The sequence below is a fragment of the Sceloporus occidentalis genome, unplaced genomic scaffold (assembly GCF_023333645.1).
Source record: "Sceloporus occidentalis isolate IW3139 unplaced genomic scaffold, rSceOcc1.0.p SCAF_23, whole genome shotgun sequence".
NCBI lineage: Eukaryota > Metazoa > Chordata > Lepidosauria > Squamata > Phrynosomatidae > Sceloporus > Sceloporus occidentalis.
In genome coordinates this window covers 11,377,253-11,400,305 of record NW_028317003.1, presented here as the reverse complement: position 1 = coordinate 11,400,305, position 23,053 = coordinate 11,377,253, and the positions used below count along the sequence as shown (strand labels likewise).

General features: G+C 40.4%; 2 protein-coding genes across 2 annotated transcripts; both read right to left on the bottom strand.

Moving 5' to 3' along the window:
• Nucleotides 1-2,140: 2,140 nt before the first annotated feature.
• On the bottom strand, nucleotides 2,141-10,783 carry LOC149300800 (secernin-1-like). The gene is made up of 7 exons (XM_089484866.1): nucleotides 10,625-10,783; nucleotides 9,241-9,422; nucleotides 8,359-8,561; nucleotides 3,695-3,883; nucleotides 3,168-3,333; nucleotides 2,738-2,900; nucleotides 2,141-2,299 (listed from the first exon to the last, which is right to left on the bottom strand). Exons 1-7 carry the CDS (start codon nucleotides 10,781-10,783, stop codon nucleotides 2,141-2,143), a joined length of 1,221 nt encoding a protein of 406 aa, XP_089340992.1.
• Nucleotides 10,784-14,965: 4,182 nt separating this feature from the next.
• On the bottom strand, nucleotides 14,966-22,546 carry LOC149300799 (peptidyl-prolyl cis-trans isomerase FKBP14-like). Its single transcript, XM_089484913.1, has 4 exons — nucleotides 22,362-22,546; nucleotides 21,713-21,864; nucleotides 18,318-18,445; nucleotides 14,966-15,124 (listed from the first exon to the last, which is right to left on the bottom strand). Exons 1-4 carry the CDS (start codon nucleotides 22,544-22,546, stop codon nucleotides 14,966-14,968), a joined length of 624 nt encoding a protein of 207 aa, XP_089341039.1.
• Nucleotides 22,547-23,053: the final 507 nt, after the last annotated feature.

Sequence of the window (23,053 nt, the reverse complement as noted above, 5' to 3'; positions counted from 1 at the left end):
GCCGAGAAATTTGTTTTCTTTTTCAGAAATGCAGCACTTATGACCAGCCTGTAACTTTAAATTGGTGTTGGACTAGAAATCCCTAGTTTGAAAAGGACATATATTGTGAGTTTACTATTCACTATATAGGTGATACCTTTTTCACAATGGGCTACCATACCGTTGCACATGTATTATATAATATACATGCTGCAGGACTGCAGTGGTTTCAATAAGGGCCCTTTACCATGCAAAACATGAAGAATTGTAACTGGTCATCTGCTGGTAAAGATAGATTTGGTTCCCGTTCAACTAAAATAAACAACTGAAATCTGGTTGCACTGGTTTTTACTGAGAAATGTTATTCTACTATGGGTTTCATAGTCACACGCGGCTCAATATACAACATATAGAGTATTCAAAGCAGGTGTAGTATAGTGTACTAGCTGTGAGTTTTATGGTAACAGTGATAACCCCGAATGTGAGCTCTGCTGAGCATGCCTTATTTTTTTAATTGTGTGCATTTGGATACCAGTTGACTGTTCCTGTTTATTAGTTGTAATTTGCTGTGAGGGGGCTCTTTAAAGTTTTATAAATAAAATAATTTAAAAAATGCATTTGATTCTTTCATACACTATAAGATCTTTACTGACAAGGTGAGTAGACCTCCTATATATACAGTATATGTGTGTGTCTATATATATATATATATATATATATATATATATAGTATATGTGTATATATACAATATATGTATATATAATAACCATCCAAAAGCTCTGCCTCTCCCAGGACTTTGCTAATAAATAAATAGATAGTATAGTCACTGAACCATCATCATTTCGGTCCCCACACTGGCCATACAGCTGTACCGTAAAATATGAGACACTTTAATAAATTTGTTGAAAAACTCTTTATTGCCAATGGATTTCAGCCTATTACTTGTTTTTTTTATAGTACAATGTTTTTTCTGACCATTTAGAAGTAAAACTACAAATTGGTTTCATTGTAAAGGCAGTCAAATTAATCTGCATAATCACTATTATTGTTTAATAAAAAGTATTATGGAGTTATTTTCTATTCGATGGAAGAGATGGACACAGAAAACGCACAAACACATTCATCTTAGCGTTATCCTGCATGCAAAGACATATAATCAGAAGCCCATTCTTATCACTGAACAAACGACGAGGTGGAACAAAAAGCTAGAGAAACTGTCCGTCATCACACCAGAACATGGAGAATCTAGCTGGCCAACATATGGATTCTTTCTTCTGCTAATAAAGGCAGATGTGCTCCAGGTTTTCTGAAATGAACATAAATGTATAAATCAAGTTAGTATGAAACAAATATTATGGGTGAGGAGGAAGGTTTTTAGGGTGGGAGGTTGGGTTAGTGAATAATTGAGGGCATTACAGAAGTGTCTATAAACCGATGCTGTAAGAAAAAGTTTGGAGGCAGACAGCAGACCCAAGCACACTCACTAGAAAGAAAATCTAAATCCGTAACACATTCTGAAACAATAAACCTGTAGCACCTATATTTCCTATATGGGCTATACAAGACGCCTATAGTTATAGCTATATACCATGCTATTCCTCCGCCTCCTGATAAGCACTGGAATATGAGGAGGTTTCTGACCCCTCCGTGACAAATCCGATTTGACTTTGTGACGCTTTGTTTTCAAGCTGCTGTGTAACTTTTCACAAGTTACTAAATCTATTCTAGGGGGTCTCACACCGTGAGCATGTCTTAGAGGAACAGTAGAGTTTTTTTTACAATAATACCACCGCATGTGGTGCTTCAGAGGGGAAGCCACACTTTTTCTCAGCTGTCTGTTAGTCACCTGGAAGCTGCCTCCTTACATTAGCAGCAACAGCCCCCCAACGCATTTCCCCTGAATCTAGCAATCAACACAGTCTTGCCCCATCCAGGCAATCAGCACGAGCACCTGCTAGGCAGCTAGCATGCTATTATAGGGAAGGGCCGGAGCAAAAATCCATTATGTTTCTCACAGAAACACTACTTGTTGGTATAGAGAATTTGGGGAACGTACATCAACATTGAAAATAGGCATGATTGTTCCTTTAGAACAAAATCCCTAATGATCCGTTTCATTCCCAAGTACCCGCATTATGTACCAAGCACAACCATCTTACTTCACTTGTAGAACTTGATTTCTGTGTCAACACAGTCATAGAAAAGGTCCACTATCTCTGCAGGATCTAAGGGACTTGAACCTTTCAGTATATCTTCCATGGCCTCCAAGCCTTGTTTCTCCAGGTCCTGCATTATACTTAATAGCTTCTCTCCTTGAGCCTGCATAACATAGAGGAAACATGAATTCCCTCTTTTATCAAGATAAACAAAAAAATGGAAACTAGAACACATTTATTCGGAAATGTAGCCATTTTTTTTTGTAATGCTATGCTTTTTTTTCCGGTCTTCTTGAGCTGATGTTCTATAGCGTCACTACCATAAGATAACTATATAATAATAAAAAAAAGCTTGGCAACATTTGTTTTTGAAAATGTAAACAAGTATACAAACAGTATAAAAAAAACGAAAACATTGTATTGTGTGTATAAAAATACCTGGGACAATTTCCTCAATGAAGTATCACCTGTGAAATATAAGTTATATTATAAGTGGATAAATAGTTCCTATTTATAAAAAGCGTTGTCTGCAGAGGTTTAGTGCGTTTAAATCCCTTAAATTTTTCTATACGCTATTATGTGTATTTGGAGTTAGACTCACCTGGTCATTCTCTTTTAAAGACAGGGCGCATTGATGGCGTTTATATAGCTCATGGCTCCGCTGCGAGTGCCCATGGCCGCACGGTTCACCTCCTAGACAACATGACTGAGCCTTGTTTACCGGCTTTACATCTTCTACAAAGATAAAGGGCTTAAATACGGACCTGAAGATGAACGAACAGGAATATAAATCGTAACATCAGTATGATCAGTTTTCGGTTTCTTCGGCTAATTTGTACAAACTAAAATTCAGTGACTTAAAAATGGAGCAGTAAATACAGAGCTGTCGTGTGCTGGGAGAGAAACAAATGGGAAAAGGAGAAAGGGAAAGAGTGCTGGTCACATTTCTCAAAGAAGGCAGCATTGGGTTTTGACTACACCTTTAAATAAATAATGTATACAACACACTGTGTCATCTTCACCTGACTCACCTTGATGGATCTGGTGTTCCAGTTACAAAGTGGATACAAGGAGAGCTCCCATTTTGAGGTATCACTGATACGGCACTCGCTGTAGTAATGAACGGCCCAGAGTCCACACAGACGCCACTGCTCTTATCACGAAGAACACTGAACATAGTTTCCACTGACATCATATCTGCATCCAAAAAAACGCAAAAAAAACAAAACACAAAAAAAGTCTAATTTGAATCGCTGTAATTTAAGGGGAGCCTATACCTTCTTACAAAATAAAGTGTTTTATCCTCATCACGGCGCCACCTACTGGCAATCCACATGTCATACACATGGTAAATATATATGTTATATATACCGGTATATTTCTTCAGTATTTCTATGGTATGCAAACAAGCGACAAAACTTATAGAGTACAGCAAGCAAAATAAAATCACCTATTCCAATAATATGTCTAAGAACATTACTGCTCTAAATTCTATACAGGAAGCTAAGGTACAGTTAGTATGTCTGGGACCTACATAATGTTATTCTATATATGCTACCTTCTTGATTTTCAATTGTCTTCTTTCGGGAACAATCACGTCCACTATCTTCTGAGAACACGTCAGAAAAACTAAATTCTTTATCTTCATTCCACCAGCCTTGGTTCTTTGCGTGACTACGGAGCTCTGGGTGTTCCAGATCAATTTGTGTCTTTATAGAGAAATGATCGCAAATGCATTTCACTCCGTCTATGTCAATAAAAAGGAGAACAAAAGAAGGTGGAGGCATGCACTTTGGTCAATCGTTATTCTAACATTAGTTTTTGTTAAAGAAAAATAATAAACTCTGATCTCAAGATTAGCTTAGGAAAGTTCTGCAGTTACTAAAAGTATTCTGCGGCCTTTATCACTCCCATCACGTCCGTGTTCCAATGGCATGTTTGTGTTTACTAATCCAAGTGTAAGCTTAAATGGTTAATTGATCATTAGAAAACCCTTCCATGAAAACTAAGGGACCCCCAATTGTGTATACTATACTGTATATATATATATTATACACACGCGAAGGCTGTGGTTAAATACATTAGCTAATTCATTTGCAACGCATTTAGAAATCAGGATCTTCTGTGTACACTGTTTTGGATAAACTAGTAGAAAGTATCTATTAACTGCTGGTTGTAAGCACTGTAGTCCGTATAACTAAACAGCCTCTCCTTTCCATGGTACACATGGGTGACTTAATACATAATTGCTTTTCTTAATGTAGAAACGTGAGAGATTGTTGAAGAAAGACAACCGTGTCCATAACCTTGGAATGTCATCATAATCCAGTGATGCCATAATGCCGCAGTACTGAGTACATCTAGAAGACGGCTCATTTTGGGTCAGCTTTCTTCATTAAACTTTTAGTCCCTTTTCACCACATATCCCTAATAGTGGTATATGTGTTGTTGTGTAAAAGTATTTGAAGGGATGCTGGAAGGGAATATTAAGGGTTAAGTTTCTCCTTTGTAAAACCCCCAAACATTGGTACACTTGCTGGCACCAACTATTATTTCTGGGTTTTTGTTTTCAGAACTTGGGCTTTCTCTAAGCCTCCAAGAACCATTCACGGTTGGGTCTTTAGTAGATGCAATTCAGTAGTAGCTGTAAGTTTAAGATTTGGTGAACCTCTCATGAGTTTGAGTTTTGCTGAGTAAGGCGTGTGGATGTAGTGTGTAAACAAACAAATATTATTAAAAGATATAATACTGGTAGTACAGTCATTATAGGTATAGAAGAACATCCCTGTCCTATATTAAATTAAGCAATCAAGGAAAAGGCATAGGTATTCGGAACAAAAAAAATTGTCTGGGGCCATAGATCTCACAAAAAATGGTGGCCCAAATGGCTATTTTATCATTAGTGACAATTTATGTTTCTATGCTGATTTATGCCATTTATTAACCAAAGTAGACAATTTAAAATATCATTATGCCAAATGTCCTTGAAGGCGTAGGAAAGAAGGGGCTATATGTGTCCTCCAAAAAGCACGGAATATATAGTTTCTCCATATGAATAGATTTTCCTGATTTTATTTTTTATGAAAAGCTTGACTTTGGTTTTTCATTTCTTTTGTTCTATGTGTTTTTTTTAATTATTATATTCTAGTTAATTTTTTTCAATGCCAACAAGTGTACATTTTTTGGTTCAGTGTTAAGCCACTTTCCACAGATATATTTCATTTGGTGGAAAATATCAAAAATAACGTTTACGCTAAGTTAATAAACCCACTGTACTAAATAGAAAGACAACATAAGAAGTTTTGCATGAAGCATTTCCAAGCCACCTTTTACCTGCCTATACACAATACCTATCTACAATCTAACTTTATAATGTGTTTCTTCTATTCTTAGAGGCATTGTGAGTTGGTCAACTTGTTTTGCCGACATAAAGCATGGATACTATATAGAATTCAGCGTCCCCCAAAATATTAGGGATCCCACTAATAAAAGCTTTCTCGTATCCCAAGAAGCCACAGTGGTTGGTAACTTCCCACTTACCTGTTGGCAATATATGGAAATGTGGGCATGAGTGAAAAAGGCAAAAGAGCATTTTAATCCACAATTCACAAATATTGTTAGCTCTTTGGTTCACATGTAACAACATTAAAAATGTGCATTTTTTGCAATCCCACAATCAAACCCTTAGCTTGAAACATTAGTATTTAAAGCAGACAGCCCTCTAAAATCCATTAACAACAACCACCCCAATTTTCCAGTAGACCATGGTGGGAGTTGTAGTCAAATAGCAAATGAACCTTGAGATTCATCAACTCTTTCACCACCCCGAAGAATTTATTGTGTCTTTGGCTGTAGTCAGTGGCGTCGCTACAGGGGGGCAATTGCCCCCCCTGTTGCCCCCCCCGCCGAATTTGGAGCCACCCAGGACAGTCCCCTTGACTGCTAACGACGGCATGGTGCCATCGCTAGCAGTCCCAGTCAGGTGCTAACGACGGCACCATGCCGTCGCTAGCACTATCTTACCTTGATGGAGGTCTGTGGACCCCCATCACCACCTACCCCGGCGATCTGCCCCTCACACTGAAGGGCATCACCGGGGCCACCCGATCTGCCTGGTGACGTCTCACGCAATGACGCGATGACGTCACCGCGCAACTTTATTAATAACTGACAATTGTCAGTTAAAGCAATATGGGGGCATGCTGCTTAGATGCCTGTATCTAACCAGCTACAGACCCCCAACATATACTGTTAGAAAGCTAATTATCTCACCTTTCCAACGGTATATAGCTTGTACAAAAATAATTTAAAAAAATTATGTTAAAAAAAAAAGTAAAAAAAATGATTTAAACATAAAGTAGTTAAACTTTAAAAAAAAAAAAAAAGTTTAAGTATTCTAGCTAAATAGCTAAATATAGCTATAAAAAGTCACATTCCCTTTTTAAAAATGGCCGATACTAATTTTTAATCCCATGATCCCTTTGATCATGGGGTTACATTTAGCCAACGGTAGAGGGAGGCAATTTTTGAAATCCTGATGAACTGAAAATATTATTAAAATCAGCCATTTAGCCTGTGCGGTACTTGAGTAACCATCTCATCCCTGCAGCGCCTTGCATTTTTACTGCAAACCTTTTTTTTCCCCTGTAAAAGTGATTTTTTTTCTCCCTTTACCATCATTTCTTTGGGATTGTAAGGGGAAAGAATGGTGTGTGCTTCTGTGAGTGAATGTATGGAAAGTATGGTGTGTGCTTCTGCGAGTGAATGGAGATATGAAAGGCGTGTGAATGATCAGTAATTAGGGTTGAAGCCTTGACGTGGCATTACTGCTCATGTAGGAAGTTAAATTATGGCACAAAAAGTACACATTTGCAAGAACTACATCCCTTGGCGCATCTAATGAGGGGCTGTATGTGTTTCTAGTACAAACCTGGAGTGCGCTAGACACAAATGAACAAGTCGCTTTGGATAGAAAAAACATATTTTCTAGCCAAAGCGACATATTCCATCATTATTTGTGCACTCAACTTTTGTCCTAGAAATACATGTAGCCCCTTATTTGAAGCTCCAAGGGGCGTAGTTTCTTTAAATGGATGAATTGTCTGAATGAGGGAGAACATGAGTTAATGTTATTGTGTGTATCATAGATGTATAATTATGGAAGGGAAAAGATGGCACTAGCAGGATGTTTGAGCCTTGGGGACCGAGATGGCACAGCCCGGGTGTATATGGGACAAAGATGGCAAATCGTATGTGTGTTATCTGGGTGCTGGCCAGGTTCTATGTGGACGCCAGGGCTTGCTTTGGGGTGTGCAACCTGTGATCTATGCCTGTAATTTAGGGGGTTTTAAATATACCTTTAATGCTGTGTTTCTATGTGAATTCCAATTGATCTATACCTGCAAAGCTGGGTTTCTGTGTTATTCTGTAGATCCATATCTGCTATGCTATGTTTCCATACGTTATTTATGTATACCTGCAAATACAGGGTTTGTATGTCTTGTTCAGTTGATTAATACCTGCAATGCTGTTTCCATGTATTTATTTGATCTATACCTGCGATGCTACGTTTCATATATTATTATTGTATACCTGCAAATACAGGATTTGTATGTCTGATTCTGTTGATTTGATATATACCTTCAGTGCTGAGATCACAAGTGAATTGCAATTGATCTATACATGCAAAGCTAGGTTTGTGTGTTAATGTGTTGATCTATACCTGCTATCGGCAGCAGGGTCTAATATTTATATATATATATATATTTATATATATATATCGGCAGCAGGGACTAATATTAATATATATCGGCAACTGGGGCTAATATTAATATATATGGGCAGCAGGGGCAAATATATATATATATCAGCAGCAGGATCTAATATTAGGCCCTGAAATCATTTAGTGCAAAAGTTAAGGTATTGTGCTGTTTAAAGGATTTCAAGGATTAGTCGTACTAAATTGTGGCTTCAGGCTTCCCATGTTGAATGATCAAGTATTGTATTGTCCAATAACAAAAGTATCATTCCATAGCACATTACTTTTGGCAATATATATATATATATATATATATATATATATATATGTTTTTTCAGTGGTATGATTTAATGGTGGAAATTATTAATGCCCCCCAGTTTGACTGTGGTATCTTGTGTGCCCCCCCTATATACTGTTTCTAGAGTCGCCACTGGCTGTAGTATGTAAATCAGTGAAAAACGAACCTGTTATTTTTTCAGCTGCCCAGAATTTCCCCGCTGTCTCCAACACCCAGGCTTCCACTCGGTCCACAATAAGGAACGCACTGTGGAATGTCTGGGATATGCCATCTCCTTCAAAATAATTTCCACCTTGTCCATGTTCCTCCAGTAGAGACACTATTATGTCTAAAGACTCTTTGGCGTTTTTTCCTCGTTCTAAACCAAGCCTGAAATAGGAGCGATAATGTAATGATTTTAGTCCACTGCCATCACATTTTATAGAAGGTGTATGAACACATGGCACACGCAATTAGCAGACATTTTATATATTTAATGAAAATTTTAAACTGAGATCTTAATATGTTTTCAATCAAAGCATGAATTGGCAGGAGAGTTGTGATTTCAGCTAACTGACTTCAATATCCATCAATAGACATTCACTAAAAAGTCTAGCTCCATCGGCCTTCTATATCAAAACCTGAAACAAGATATACCCCACCAACATATACATTGAGATAAAATTATTAAGGACAAAAGAAATAACGTAATAATTATTGCAGCCTTCCTGCAACGCCACTACTCAATGGGCTGATTGAGATCGCTAATCTCCCTAACTGGCCCATTAACAAGGGCTGTGCTTCGACAGTCCTTCATGGTTTCCTCTCCTTTAAATGTTTGGCGCTGGGATATGCCGCTATATCCAGACGCCCCAAGGAGTAAAGACGGGGCGCGGACAGGGCAGCGCCAAAGAAAAAGCCTGTCCAGCGCACACAGGTACCAAGTCTTGAAGCTTATGACATTACAATGAGTCTAAAGATTTTATTTATCCACGGGATGTTTTTTACATCAATCAACAGTACTTCAGTGTCATTCAAATAAAGAAATCATATTATTATAATCACTCGCCTGACAAGATCCATCCCTAGTAGTAACTTGCTATCGGATGCTTCCTGTTTCGCGGTGACCGCCACGTTCCCAATGCAAACGCCATGTTCGTTGGCTCCCATCTCTCCTCCCCACATCCAGACTGGTTTAGTAAGTAGAACAGCATGAGTCCTCTGGACTTGGTCAACTTCAAGGTATGTGCACTACAAATATCAATAATAACAATAAAGCGCTAACAAAAGTGAATAAGTATTGGAAGCAGTATGACCAACTACCATTCCTTCTCATCAGTGTGGAGAAAATTATGCTCACTAGAGATGTTTGTTTAGCGCACCTGGCTATTACGTCAAGATTTTCCACTAGACAGGCTAAGTGTTGGCCTAGGGGGCTATGTTTTAGGGCTGGTGTCTGTGGCAAAAGGGTAAGTCTAACAGTAGCCTTGCCCATGCTACCTTGGTATCCTTTTAAAAAGATAGATATATATATATAGCTCTTTATGTTTAGTGATTGCAAATTATGATTGTAGATCCACTTTAAAGTAAATGAATTGATCTTTTGTGTAATTGTTCATTTTATCGGGTAATGACTTTTGAGACTGGCTGAGCTTCATGGGAATTGAAGTCCCCACCAATGGCATGGCACTTGGCAGATGTTACCCTTCCCTGTATCTGTTGTTGGGTTCATGATGTCATAAAGAGTCACCGGTAGTTTCCCTTATTCTATACATTTGTTTGAAAATTCATAGAATACAGTCCATTGAGTATGCTTCCCATATTGGTCTCATACATTAAACACTATGACGTATATCCTTTTTTTGTAGTTTAAGCTGAAAGAGCAAACAAGTTAATTGGAAGAAAAAATTGGTTTGAATATCTGTGAGGGGAATACATGTCAACAGGGAAAAATCAATACCTACGCAGCAAACAAGTTTAGCTATTAACAAGATATTGAATTCTCTTAGAAGGGAAGTCTGCTAACAGTGACTCTTGTTCAGCTGTGACGGGCATCAACCAACTTGTGACCACAACGGTTACGTTCCCCCATGTATCTGTCACAATGCCCACAACGCAATTCCACACCAGCCTTTCAACCTGACAATATTCTTATTATTTATTGTTTGATATAGCGCCATCATATTCCACAGCGCTGTACAATGGGTAAACAGGACCTGACAAGTGGTGTATAACATAATTACAGGAATAACAGACGAGGAGGGTCGATCATCCTAATCAATCTGCGCAGATCTGTGATTTTATTCTTTCCTCCCCATAAAATCTTTTAAGAGGCATTTATGTCAATACCCAATATCAGTGCCTGCTTTTGCATAAGTAAGTGTTCATTACAAAAATTAGGAATAAAACAATGTTTTAGATAATGAAAGAATTATTTGCTGAGACAGCCTTACCTGTACTCTACTGCCGGGTTCATGATCACTAGCAGGTACGTACAGTATTTCTTGAACTTCATCTCTTGGTCGAGCTGAATTCTTCCCAAAAAGGATATGATTATTTTTTGCTAAAGGTGGAAAAACCACGAAACAAACGCTTGGTGGAGAATCTGCCATCCTAGAAAGTAAAGTGTCATGAAAATAAAATAGATTAACAGATAATATTACATAAAGAATATAGTATGCCATATATATTATAAAATATTGTCGATCCGTTCCCACTAATTACTTTATATCAGTCAATTAATCAATTAATCAAGCTTATTCAATTTTAGAGCCTGCATTTTGTGTGCCTTTTTGGATGAAAAGTAAAAAATAAATGTGATTTTAGTCAGGAAAAGCCATTTTTTATCTATTTTTGTAATACATTTTTTTTAAAAAAAAACATCATGTACCACATATATTTTAAAATAATAGGTTAAATGGGCAACCAATCAAGAAGTAGGGGGTGAACCCCACATTGGGATATATAATCTCAGTATAAGAGACGAGAAAATTATTTTTTTCAATGTAAATGTCTTGCCATATAGGGTCTGTTATGCTCTACTGATTAAATTTGTCTCGGTGACGAGATGTTTTAATATTTCACAGATGTAAAATTCAACAGTAGGTTGAAAAAAAAAGTTTAGAACTAATATCATTTATACAAATCTGCAGATCTAAGCCTTTTTGTAGAACAATTACATTCAGAAAGTCTTCCGCACCAGAAGCACGTTCATGGTAGGACCACAGTGCTGCGCCTGTCTATACAACAATGGGCCTGTGTGTCGCCCCGGGGGATGTCAATGGGACAGGAATGCGCTAGCACTGTCTGTGTGTCCGAAGGATGAGGTTATAGCATATTAACTGTGAATAATGGATTTGCCCTGCACGTCCAGGGGCGTAACAGTCATTGTCGCAGGAGCCACAACTGCGACCAGGCTCTCCACTGTAGGGGCCCGGGGGACCCATACGATCGCCCCTTTAAAAGCTACTAGCTGCTGGAAACACCTGCAGTTAGCAGCACAGCGAGTGTTGGATTCCAGGATGCAGTAAATGACATTATATCCAGTTACTGCATGCCGGACCAGTCTGCACTGAAGGAGAGAGACACAGGCAAGCTTTTTTTTGGGGGGGGGGCACAGACAAGCTGTTTGGAGGCTAAGATGGCACATACAGGCTGTTTGGCATGGAAATATGGCACAGACAAGCAATTTGAGGGCAAAGATGGCACAGACATGCTGTTTGGGGGCAAAGATGCATAGACAGGTTGTTTGACAGGCAAAGATGGCACAGCCAGGCTCATTGGGGGATAGATGGCACAGGCAGGCTGTTTGGGTGCAAATGTGGCACAGACAAGCTGTTTGGTGACATCTTGGTGGAATGTTGGTGAAGGATATCCAGCACCTTTCCTTATTTAAAAACTTTAGAAATAATAATCTACTGAAACAAATCTATTAAATCCAGAATTAGCCACGTGAACCCGTGATACACCTTGGCCCTAACGAGGGAAGCGGCAATGGGTATAACAATGGGTCACTTTCATTTCTTGGAAACTGGTATTTTGAGGGACATGTGCGATGGGTGCTGCGAGTCTAAGCACCAGGCAAATAAAAGTAAAGGTAGTGGAGATTTACTGCAGGGGAACTCGGTATGAAAACTTCTCCTTTCAAATAATTAATTCACTCCAAGGTTTTATTAAAAAAAAGATGTCCTCAAGACACACTTAACTTTTCACAAATTTGGGAATCAAGACTGCCCTCAAGCTGTAATTAATCTTCATAATGGGCTAGTAAAGGGTTTCTATATCAAGAATCTCAGGGTCAGCTCATTTAGGAAGCTCCCAGGTATATTTCTTCATTTGCTAGCACAGTACCCCCTGTCAAGTGACACCTTTTATCTGAAAGAGGTACTTTGGAGTGGGGTCACACAAAAACCCACTCAACGGCTAGGCTAGTATTATTTGTATACCAACCGGAAACAGATTTAATCAAATAAATTTAGACAAAAATATCAAGTAACCTGGACTTTTACTAGGAATTTGGAAAGTGTGACATCCATGTCACTTATTGTAAGGTCGGCCAGCGACTCGGCTACCTATTTTCTCAAACTCTTTCAATGTATGTATATAAATAAAACATGATTATTAATAATATTAATTTAATAATTTATTTTCCATTCTTGGCTCGCATGCCCTGCTGACAAATAATAAATTATATTTTATAAACAAAAAAATATCTAACTGATCTGACCTCATCGGAGGTGAAATGAGTTGTAGAAAGATATATACATATATATATATATATATATATATATACACACATATATCACTGGGATAACCCTGTGATCGCTTTTAGGAGTTGGAATGGCTCTCTATCTCTGTTTCTAGGGCACGGACATGTCATATGGTCTGACATCTGATCCCTCCGATTGTGGCTTCTAATTCGTTAAGAAGATTATGGCACTAGTGATCTAATAAAACATACATACAAGGTACAGACTATTCATGTATGGAGCACACTAGCGGTGACTTGGCTGACACTGTTCACTATAATGTGCTGTGATGCCGCTGCATTCGAAAACAGGAATGTAGATGATCATCACCGAAGCTGTAACTTGAAGGGTTAATAGATTAAACAGAGCAGATCCTTTTGATCAGCATAATCCTTTATGGGAAGATGGAGAGTCAGACAGACGCGGATATTAATGCCGAACGAATCTCAGTCTATGGCTGTTAATGAAGATCAGACAACACCCAGGATGCAGCAGCATCCATCCTACAGCCCGACAGCCCCGGCCGACACACACCCGCATGCAGACCCCCAGAGGCTGCCACTCACCCGCATGCAGACCCCCAGAGGCTGCCACTCACCCGCTGCAGGCCCCGGACCCCTGGATGTGAACGATGATCGCGAGCACCGAGATGAACGGCCGCTCGCCCCGGTTCGCCTGCTCTGTGCTAGCGCCGCCCTTAACTGCCGGAGCCAGAGCGATGCGCTGCACAGTGCACTGCCTGCTGGGGGGGGGGGGTAAAGAGCATCACACTGCACTACGGTGCACTGGAGCAGCCTCCCAGCAGAGTTGGTAGAGGCTAATTCAGTGGTGAAATTTAAACACGCTATCCCGAATCTGAAACTAGACCAAGGACTGATCAAAACAACAGTTTGAGTCTTAGATCAGGATAGATGGACCGAATGGTTCTGCTCTGCGTTTATATGCTGGAATATGGGAGTTGTTATTCCCACATGGAGGCAGCTAGCACAAGGCAATGCGGTTTAACCAACAACTGCAGTGCAGCATATGCTGGATTACCAGGGTCACACGCATTGCCATGATAATTTCATATTATTTCATATGGCAGCATCCCAGTTGGGGTCTTCCTAATAACTATATCCAGCTGTATTGAAGAGTATGAGGAGCGACAGTCAATGAATGCAGTGAAGGAGTAGTCAGTGTGTCAGCAGTATCCGTGACAAGGCTTGCGGAAGTCATTGTTGCTTATGGGGCTTTTAGTCACAGACCGCCGCTGCGTACCCTGGGTCCAAAACCATGTAGTGCCCAACAGACCACAGATCAAGCCATTCGAATAAAATATATAATAAAAGACCAAGCTAGGTCCGGCTATATATGTATATATATATATATAAAAATATACAATAAAAAGATACTTCAAAAATACAGGCGTCATCCCTGTGACTTTCAGAGACAAACACCTTGCTATACTCCTCATAACACTTTCCTGTATATGGGGCAGGTCGATGGCACATGGGCGATGTTTAAATATCTCCAAGAGTATTTGTTTCTTAATGGAATGTAAGAGTTCTGGGTAGAATGACCATGCATCTGCGGAGAATTGTTAAGAAAGCCTGCGGCTGAATACTGTATGCGCGTAACACTCAATGAAAAAGAAAAAAACCCAAAACGCAGCATTCCTATAAAGTCCTCTTTATTAAAGTGGCCTAGATATAAAAACAAAAGTTTGGCTCCATTTAAAAACTGCATAAATTAAAAGGAATGGCCAGGTTTAATGGTCAACATTTAAAAATTCAAGTGGCTCAGCCTTCGAATGTTTACTGAACAAAGATGTGTTACAACCAAAGGCGGCCATCCAACTTTCAGGTGGGCTTTCTTAAAAGTAACCCGATTTGGCTTTAACAGTCATAAAAATCCCTGGCTCAGAATGACCGCAGCTTCGCAGATTTTGGCAGCCATACTTCTGTGCGTGTACGACTATGATGACATCATCAAATCCTACACCCCAGATCAGTGAACGCAATGGGTTAGTAAATGCTGCAGACTGATACAAAGCCATTCTGCGCATTAAAGCTCGTCGTGGACGTATGTAAATTCTCTGGCAGAAATGTAGCCATCATTGTCCTCATCTTCCTTTTCAAAGATACTCTCCACGAGGACTTCATGATGGGTGTCGTTTACTTGGGATCCATGCTTCTGAAATTCAAGCTTTAAATATTCTTTTACCTGTTTACAAAGGAAAAAAAAAAATTACACACACACCATAATTTCAAATCCTTAAATACCACATCTATAAAAATCCAATATTCAAACACTATTATACCTTGCAATTACATTTATAGAGGCTTATTATATGTTTTATGGTTAATAGAATTTTAATCATGTTAGGTGGGTAATTTAGGAAAAGAAAGGTGCTTTCCATACTTGAACACTTAGTTGGGCTTGAAAAATTTACAGTTTGAGAAACTGCAGCTTTGTAAGACCTCCTGACCACAGAGAATGAAAGGGACACTCCAGCTATCATATGAACTTTAACCCCTTCGAGACAAAGGCTGATTTTACTTTTTGTACCCTTTGTGACAATGGCCTTTTTAACATTTCTGCGCTGCTTGTGTTTAGCTGTAATTTTCTTCTTTCCCGTTTACTGAACCCACACACATTAGATATTGTTTTTTTCAGGACAAGAAGGGCTTTCTTTAGATGACATTGTTTTGATTGTATCATATTATTTACTATTAAAAAAATTATAAAATATGGTGAAAAATTTAGAAAAAAATGACTGTTTCTAACTTTTAGTTGAAAAATCTTTTACTCATCTATAAAAGGTAATGAAAAAACCTGCTAAATAGATTCTACTATTTGTCCTGAGTTTAGAAATACCCAATGTTTTTATGTTTTTTTGCTTTTTTCTACCCATTATGGGGCAATAAGTACAGGTAGCGTTTTGCTATTTCAAAGCCATTTTTTCCAAATCTGGTAATTCTTCCCCCCATGTGCCATTTCGGGTATCTTTGAACCCGGCCAATGCAATTTACCCCATCAAGTCATATATTTTTGAAAACTAGACAGCCCAGGGTATTCCAAATGCTAGTATTTTAACTCTTTCCATGCACCATATCTACCACCAGTCTTTGTCAAACTTTATGGTAGTCATTTTTTTGCATTTGTTTTGTCATACACATTTTACTTCAGGTATGAATTAAAATGTTCTAGTTTATGTCACTATCACAAAACACCCCAATATGTGTTCAGCAACATCTCCTGAGCGCAGCGATACCCCACATGAATGATTTTGCCTGGCTGTTTGGGGGCAAAAGGGCCACATTTGGGGCATGCGCATTTTTCAATGTTGAACTTTGGCATTTGGGGATCCACTGCCCATGCCCTATTTGGTACATCTTTGAGCCGGGCCATTTCAGTGTGCCCAATAAACCCATATATTTTTGAAAACTAGACACCCCAGGGTATTTCAAATGCTAGTATTTTAACTCTTTCCATGCACCATATCTACCACCAGTCTTTGTCAAACTTTGTGGTAGTCATTTTTTTGCATTTGGTTTTCCACACACATTTTAATTCAGGTATGAATTAAAATGTTCTCGTATATGTCACTATCACAAAACACCCCAATATGTGTTCAGCAACATCTCCTGAGTACAGCGATACCTCACATGAATGATTTTGCCTGGCTGTTTTGGGGCAAAAGGGCCACATTTGGGGCATGCGCTTTTTTCAATGTTGAACTTTGGCATTTGGGATCCACTGCCCATGCCCTATTTGGTACATCTTTGAGCCGGGCCATTTCAGTGTGCCCAACAAAACCATATATTTTTCAAAACTAGACACCACAGGGTATTTTAAATGCTGGTATTTTAACTCTTTGCATGCACATATTTTACCACCAGCATTTTTTCAAAGTTTGCAGTAATATTTTTGTGTGTGTATTTTTCCCACACACACCTACTTTATGTATGAATTTACAGCTCCTGGTATATGCCGCTGTCACACGACACCCCATAATGTGTTCAGCAACATCTCCTGAGTGCAGTGATACCCCACATGCATGGGTGTGTCATTTTTTGGGGGAACTAAAAGGCCACATTTGGTACGTGTGCATTTTTCTAATTGGAAATTAGATGTGTGGCCATCCTTCGCCCCGTGTTAATTGGGACGTTGTTGAACCTGGCCCATTCAATTTACCCCATCAAATCATACATTTTTTAAAAGTAGACACCCCACGGGCATTTAATATGCCAGTATTTTAACTCTTTCCATGCGAGAATTGTTTTAAGCTAATATGCTAATTTTAGGACTTGCTCACAAAAATATATTTTTTATATATATATATATATATTTTTTTTATTATTTTTTTTAAAAAAAAATTTAACATTTTTTTTCAACTTGGAGGTTCCCCTGATAGTGACATCAGTGGGAAATGATTTTTACATTTTACTGTTTTTTTACTATTTTTTTCTAATTATTATTAATTTTATTTTATTTTTTAATTTATTTTTACTAATCACACTGTGATTAGAAAGCTGGGCTCCATTGACTTGCATGGTGAATGCAGTACCTGTATTCAACCTGCAAGTGGAGCCAAAGTTCTCTAGATGGTCTGGACCATCTAGCGAACTTTTAAAATTTGTGGTTCCTGTTACAGGACGGCGGCCATCTTCCTTGATGGCGAAGATTACCGGCAGCTGCGGCTGTGACCGCTCTCCGGAGCGGTCACAGCCCATCAAAAGGTTAGTGTTTGGTGTCGCTGGATGCCTCCTGATCGAGGCATTCCAGCGACACCATTTAAGTTTAGGAGGCGATCGTCGATCGCCTCCTAAACGCTTTTAAAACGGGCGTCCGCCGCCATACAAAGTATGGCGGATGTTGACGCCCCGTGGAGGGGCCAGAGATGGCCCCTTCGTGCCGATCGCGGCGTTGCTGAATGCCTCGAGGTCGAGGCATTCAGCAACGCTTTTTGGGTGCAGAAAGCGATAGTAGATCGCTTTCTGCACCCGTTTAAAGACGTGCCGGTCCTGGCACGTCAATTGTCGTAAAGCACATGCTTTTCCGTGCCGTGCCAGGACCGGCAATTGTCATTAAGGGGTTAAAGCGGTCCCTTTATATTTTCAGTGTTTTGCTTGCAAATGGGTGGGGGGGGGACCTGCATTTTCTCCCATGCCCTAGCTAGGAGTTCTCTTCTAACATGTGGTAAGCTTGCTGCCAGTCAGCTGCAGCACTGGCTCTGGGGCTGCAGCTTCTGTCTAAGGGAAGGCATTTATTTTTGCTTGTTAAATGCCTGTAGCAAAGAACTTTCATTTGCATTCGTTGTTCATCGGGCTGCCTGGGGCACTGGCATTATAGTTTATATGGGATAGGAGACATTAAAATGCACACTCGTGGTTGCGAAAAAGAAAAAGTATACCTCTTGTTTCGATAACTTCCAGTCATCATTAAGATCCATTTGCTGGAAGGATTCGTGGGATCTTGGTCCATTTCGGATTTCGATAAGGTCAATGTGGAAGATAAGAGTGCTCTCTGGAGGAATTTTGCCTGGAAAGCAAATACAGTTCTCAAACACTTTCTGGCCACAATACAAACTCAGGCAAAGTGCAGCGATGCTGTAGAAACGTGGGCTAGACAGCATTTCATACTAAGGTAACATAATACCGGTTTGGCTAGACCACAGGATTTAGCACGCTAAAGATGAATATCCCTTAACGACCAGTAACAGTCCCCACTGTTTAACTATGTTGAAGATGGATGGTTTGACGCTGGCAACTGTTTTCCTTCGTAAAGCTGGGTTCAGTGGAATGACATTCAAAACAGAACACAGAGATAGGTAAATGGGTTCCAAATAAGTTACTAATGCACCAAGTCGTTTTCATGCCAAATTTTACAGTTTCGTCCAAATAATGGATGAACGCATGCAACACTGGCCGAAAAAAAAAAAAAGTGTCCGTCCGACCCCGATATAGCAGCAGCCAATCCATATATATATATATATATATATATATATATATATATATATATATATATATATATATATATATATATATATATATATATATATATTACAAAGTTCAAAGAAGGTAAAACAAACTTTACACACATACACGTCCTGGACAAATATCGTCACACAAAGAGAAGGCAAATATGGTTAGAAATAAAGAGACAAAGACAAGAAGGTGCAACATAGAGGCTTACCGGTTCAAAGAGGTGCAGAGTTAAAGGGAGTGTGCGAAACCCACATGCATTTGTTCTGGATTAAGGCTGGCGGTTTTCCAAGGAGGTACTCATGCATAAAATACTAGCAGCCCCGTGTAAAACAGGAAAGGTGTTAGTATACCTGAAGTGGAGCCAAATATTATTTCTGCAAATACACACAGACTAAAACATTACTCATGCATGACGCGCTGGCAGTCTACACAGAAAGGAACGCTAAATCTAGCGAACGTCTTGCTAAAACATATTCCAGTCATCCCGACATCGGGTTTCTGTCTGTTCCATGCACATAGTAAAAAAAGTTACTGGAACTGGGTTTAACAACCATTTTAAAAAGAGATTCCGTGACTTTTAAGCAATCGCATGCAAGGAAAGTATTTTACATATTAGTAAAAAATAATATATAGTGGTAATCCAGATTTACCGTATTGGCTCGAATATAGGCCGCACTTTTTCCCCCCACTTTAAGTCTTTAAAGTGGGGGTGCGGCCTATATTCGGGGTCTAGTGCCCGACGCCCGTCCCGGCGTCGCCCGTCCCATGCAGTCCCAGGCGCCGGGCAGGGTTAGGATACAGATGCCCCGCATCCTACTCCCCGATACGCTTAGACAGCCCTTAGACAGGGGGGGGTTGCGCCGGCACGGGAGGTTGGCTAAGCGCATCATGCGGATGGTCACCGGCTGCGGGGGTTGTTTACCCGCATCGCCGCAGCCGGTGACCGTCCGCACGATGCGTTTCACCTCTGCCCCCAAGACTTACCAGAGGAGACTCCCGGGTGTCTTGCGGGGGACATCTACGCAATACGCGTATACAACTTCCGGTGCCGGCACATCAGCTGAGTGCTGAGTGGGGGGGGGGGGGGGGAAGGACAGTGGCAGCATATCTCGGGGGGGCAGTGGCAGCATATCTCGTGGGGGGGGGAGGACAGTGGCAGCATATCTCAGGGGGGGGACAGTGGCAGCATATCTCTCGGGGTGGAGAGACAGAGTGGCAGCATATCTCGGGGGGGGGGGACAGTGGCAGCATATCTCTCGGGGTGGAGAGACAGAGTGGCAGCATATCTCGGGGGGGGGGGGACAGTGGCAGCATATCTCTCGGGGTGGAGAGACAGAGTGGCAGCATATCTCGGGGGGGGGGGGGAGACAGAGTGGCAGCATGTTTTTTTGGTGCTTTTTTAAAGAAAAAAAAAAAAACTTTCTTTAAAAAAGCACCAAACTTTTAGGGTGCGGCCTATACACGGGGGCGGCCTATATCCGAGCCAATACGGTAATAACTTTGGCTTTCATGCTAAAATCAGTGCGATTGTTAAATTTATTTGGATTTTACATCTGTAGTAAATATTACACCGGAGAGACTAGTACTGTAAAGGAACCTACTTTACTCAACTCTGCTAACTAGCCATCAACCATAATCCTCCAACTCCACAAACTAGGAAGCCTAAACTAAGTGACTTTTTAATAGTCACTAGATACTGACTTTTTAATAGACTGTTTTTTATCTATTTATATATTTTTCACGGAACTTGGACACTACATACGGATTTTAAGTATTAAGTTTATTTTAGAATATTTATTTATTTGGAATCATGTATTAAGAGTTGCTTGTAATATATAAATATAGGGCTGTGTCCCATAATAAATTTTGATTGATTAATCCTTGGATGAGAAAAGATTGGTGATATAGGAAGACAAGTCTTTGAACTATATTGGCACCCCATACCCTATTTGGAAACATCAGAGATACTAGTGGAACAGTCATAAGGACCGGGGAACCATATCATGAAGCTGTGGACAATCATCAGACAGCAACCATCCCCGGAGATACGTCCGAGTGACATACATGCCTAGTATATTCATCCAAGCGTAAGTGCTTCCCGTACCTTCTATTATTTCTTTGAAGAAGAGATACCATCCCATGTTTTTTTTGCCTTCTGTCTTCGTGCTTTTTCCTATATATGTGAGCCTGCATACAGACCCTAAGGAATCCTATTCTGAATACCACCGAAATCTTGTGAGTGCATTGAGAGAATGAATCGGTCAATAGTTGTCCATTTTGACGTCTACACTATCAGAGTCTTTGTTTTTTCATTGGCGGTTGACACGAGCGCCCCTAAGTGGAATCTGTTTGTGAAGAGAGTGTTTTACAGCTGTGTTTCCGTTAAGAAGGGAAGTATCCCCCCTTTGTTTTTACATTATCCCACGTACAGACAGGCACCGGTTTTCACATTTACTTTACAAAGAGCGTCAACCAGTTACAGGCTCTCTCTCCCTTGATTTAGGGCACTTAATACCCTAGAACTGCCCTACATCAATGGAGAGGAAGGCATCATCTAATTCCCATGAAGCTCAACTGTAGCAGCTTTCATTGGACAAATTATATCTAGTATTTCACATCAAACTTACAATAACACGTATTAAAGGTCTTAGAAAGTGGTTGCCCCGGCAAGCCGGTTTACCCTCTCTACGTACCCTGCTTTGTATCTAATATCATGTACAGCAATGTCCCTTTATTAAAGAGGGCAGCGTACATTAACACAACATGTAATAAACCAGGGTAAAAGGGGACACGCGAGCCCATAGTAGCTTCTAGGAATTACCTTTCCCTTCTTTCCCATACGCAAGAGCTGGTGGTACTACCAGTTTTCGCTTTTCTCCAACACACATCTCCTTGAGGCCTTTATCCCAGCCTTTAATAACTTCTTTAATGCCGAGCGTGAACCACACCGGTTGGCCGTTGTTTTCCGTGTAACTGAAGGAGAGACAGTTGCTCAGCCTAGTTGTACAAATCGATCCTTTTTTTATATTATACAAGATCTTTAATATCTGTGTGCCAGGCTGGTAAGTACAGATGAGAGGCAATCTCACTCAATGGATCATATTGACAAATCGCATTACCTACAGTCCCCAAACTTACATTACCCCAAAACTGCTGACAGTGTGCTTTAATACATAAGGGCTGCTGGGTCCATTTAGCTCATATAGTAGGAGCTGAAATCCCACCCACCCACCCACCCAAACATTAAAAATAAGTTCAATGAGTATTAATCAGTAAGGAACACCCTATTATTGCTTATGGTACATAGTTTATATAATATATCACCAGTTATTACACGATATTTTTAACCCTTTCAGCATAGCTCCAAGACCCCGGAGGTTAACCCCACTCCCCGACAAAGTCTATATCTCGGTCCTTCTTGTAAACCCCCTTGTGGGTTATCACAGGATGCCTGCAGGAGAAGCACTCACGTGGAGTGGAATCGGGTCCCATTCTTTTCTAGGAAGCCTTCAAAGTGAACCAGCAGCATGTCACCATTCTTGGTCTTCCTCTTGCAGAGGAATGGCTTCTCCAGCACCTTTATCTGCACCTCGGGCTCCGGTATGAGGGCTCCGCTGGCGCAGGCGAGCAGCGCGGTGAGTAAGAGCAGCTTCATGTCGGTGTTCGCTCAGTAACTGTGCATGACACGGAACCCTGAGGGTCCTCTCACTTCCCCATTAACGCCTCAGCACCCGCAGACGTGGCACGACTACTCCTACACTTACCGCCAGTTGATGGGCCGCTAAACTGTGCAGCTTTCATTCGGATTGGCTGGAAAGGTGGGCAGGGAAAGCAGCTAGCTGGGGATGCTCATTGGTTCGAAGGCGACATCTCGTGGACCGGTTGTGAGATCCGATTGGCTGCTCATACATTCCAGGAAGAGAGTGTACGGCGGTGAGAGGCGCTGTGCTTTCGCCTATTAGCTCACAAATCTCCAGTCGTTCGGGCAGTAGAATAGCGGGTTGTTTGCTCTCTGGCGATTGTAACGTACAGTGGGCGTTGTGTTGCGTCACCAGGAGTTGTGATTTACTAGGTACTAGTTTCTGTACTTCCGCCCGCGTTGGGTCCTGTGTCTGCTGTAATACTGAGACATCAGCCCAGGGGAGGCACAGAGCTGTCAGGA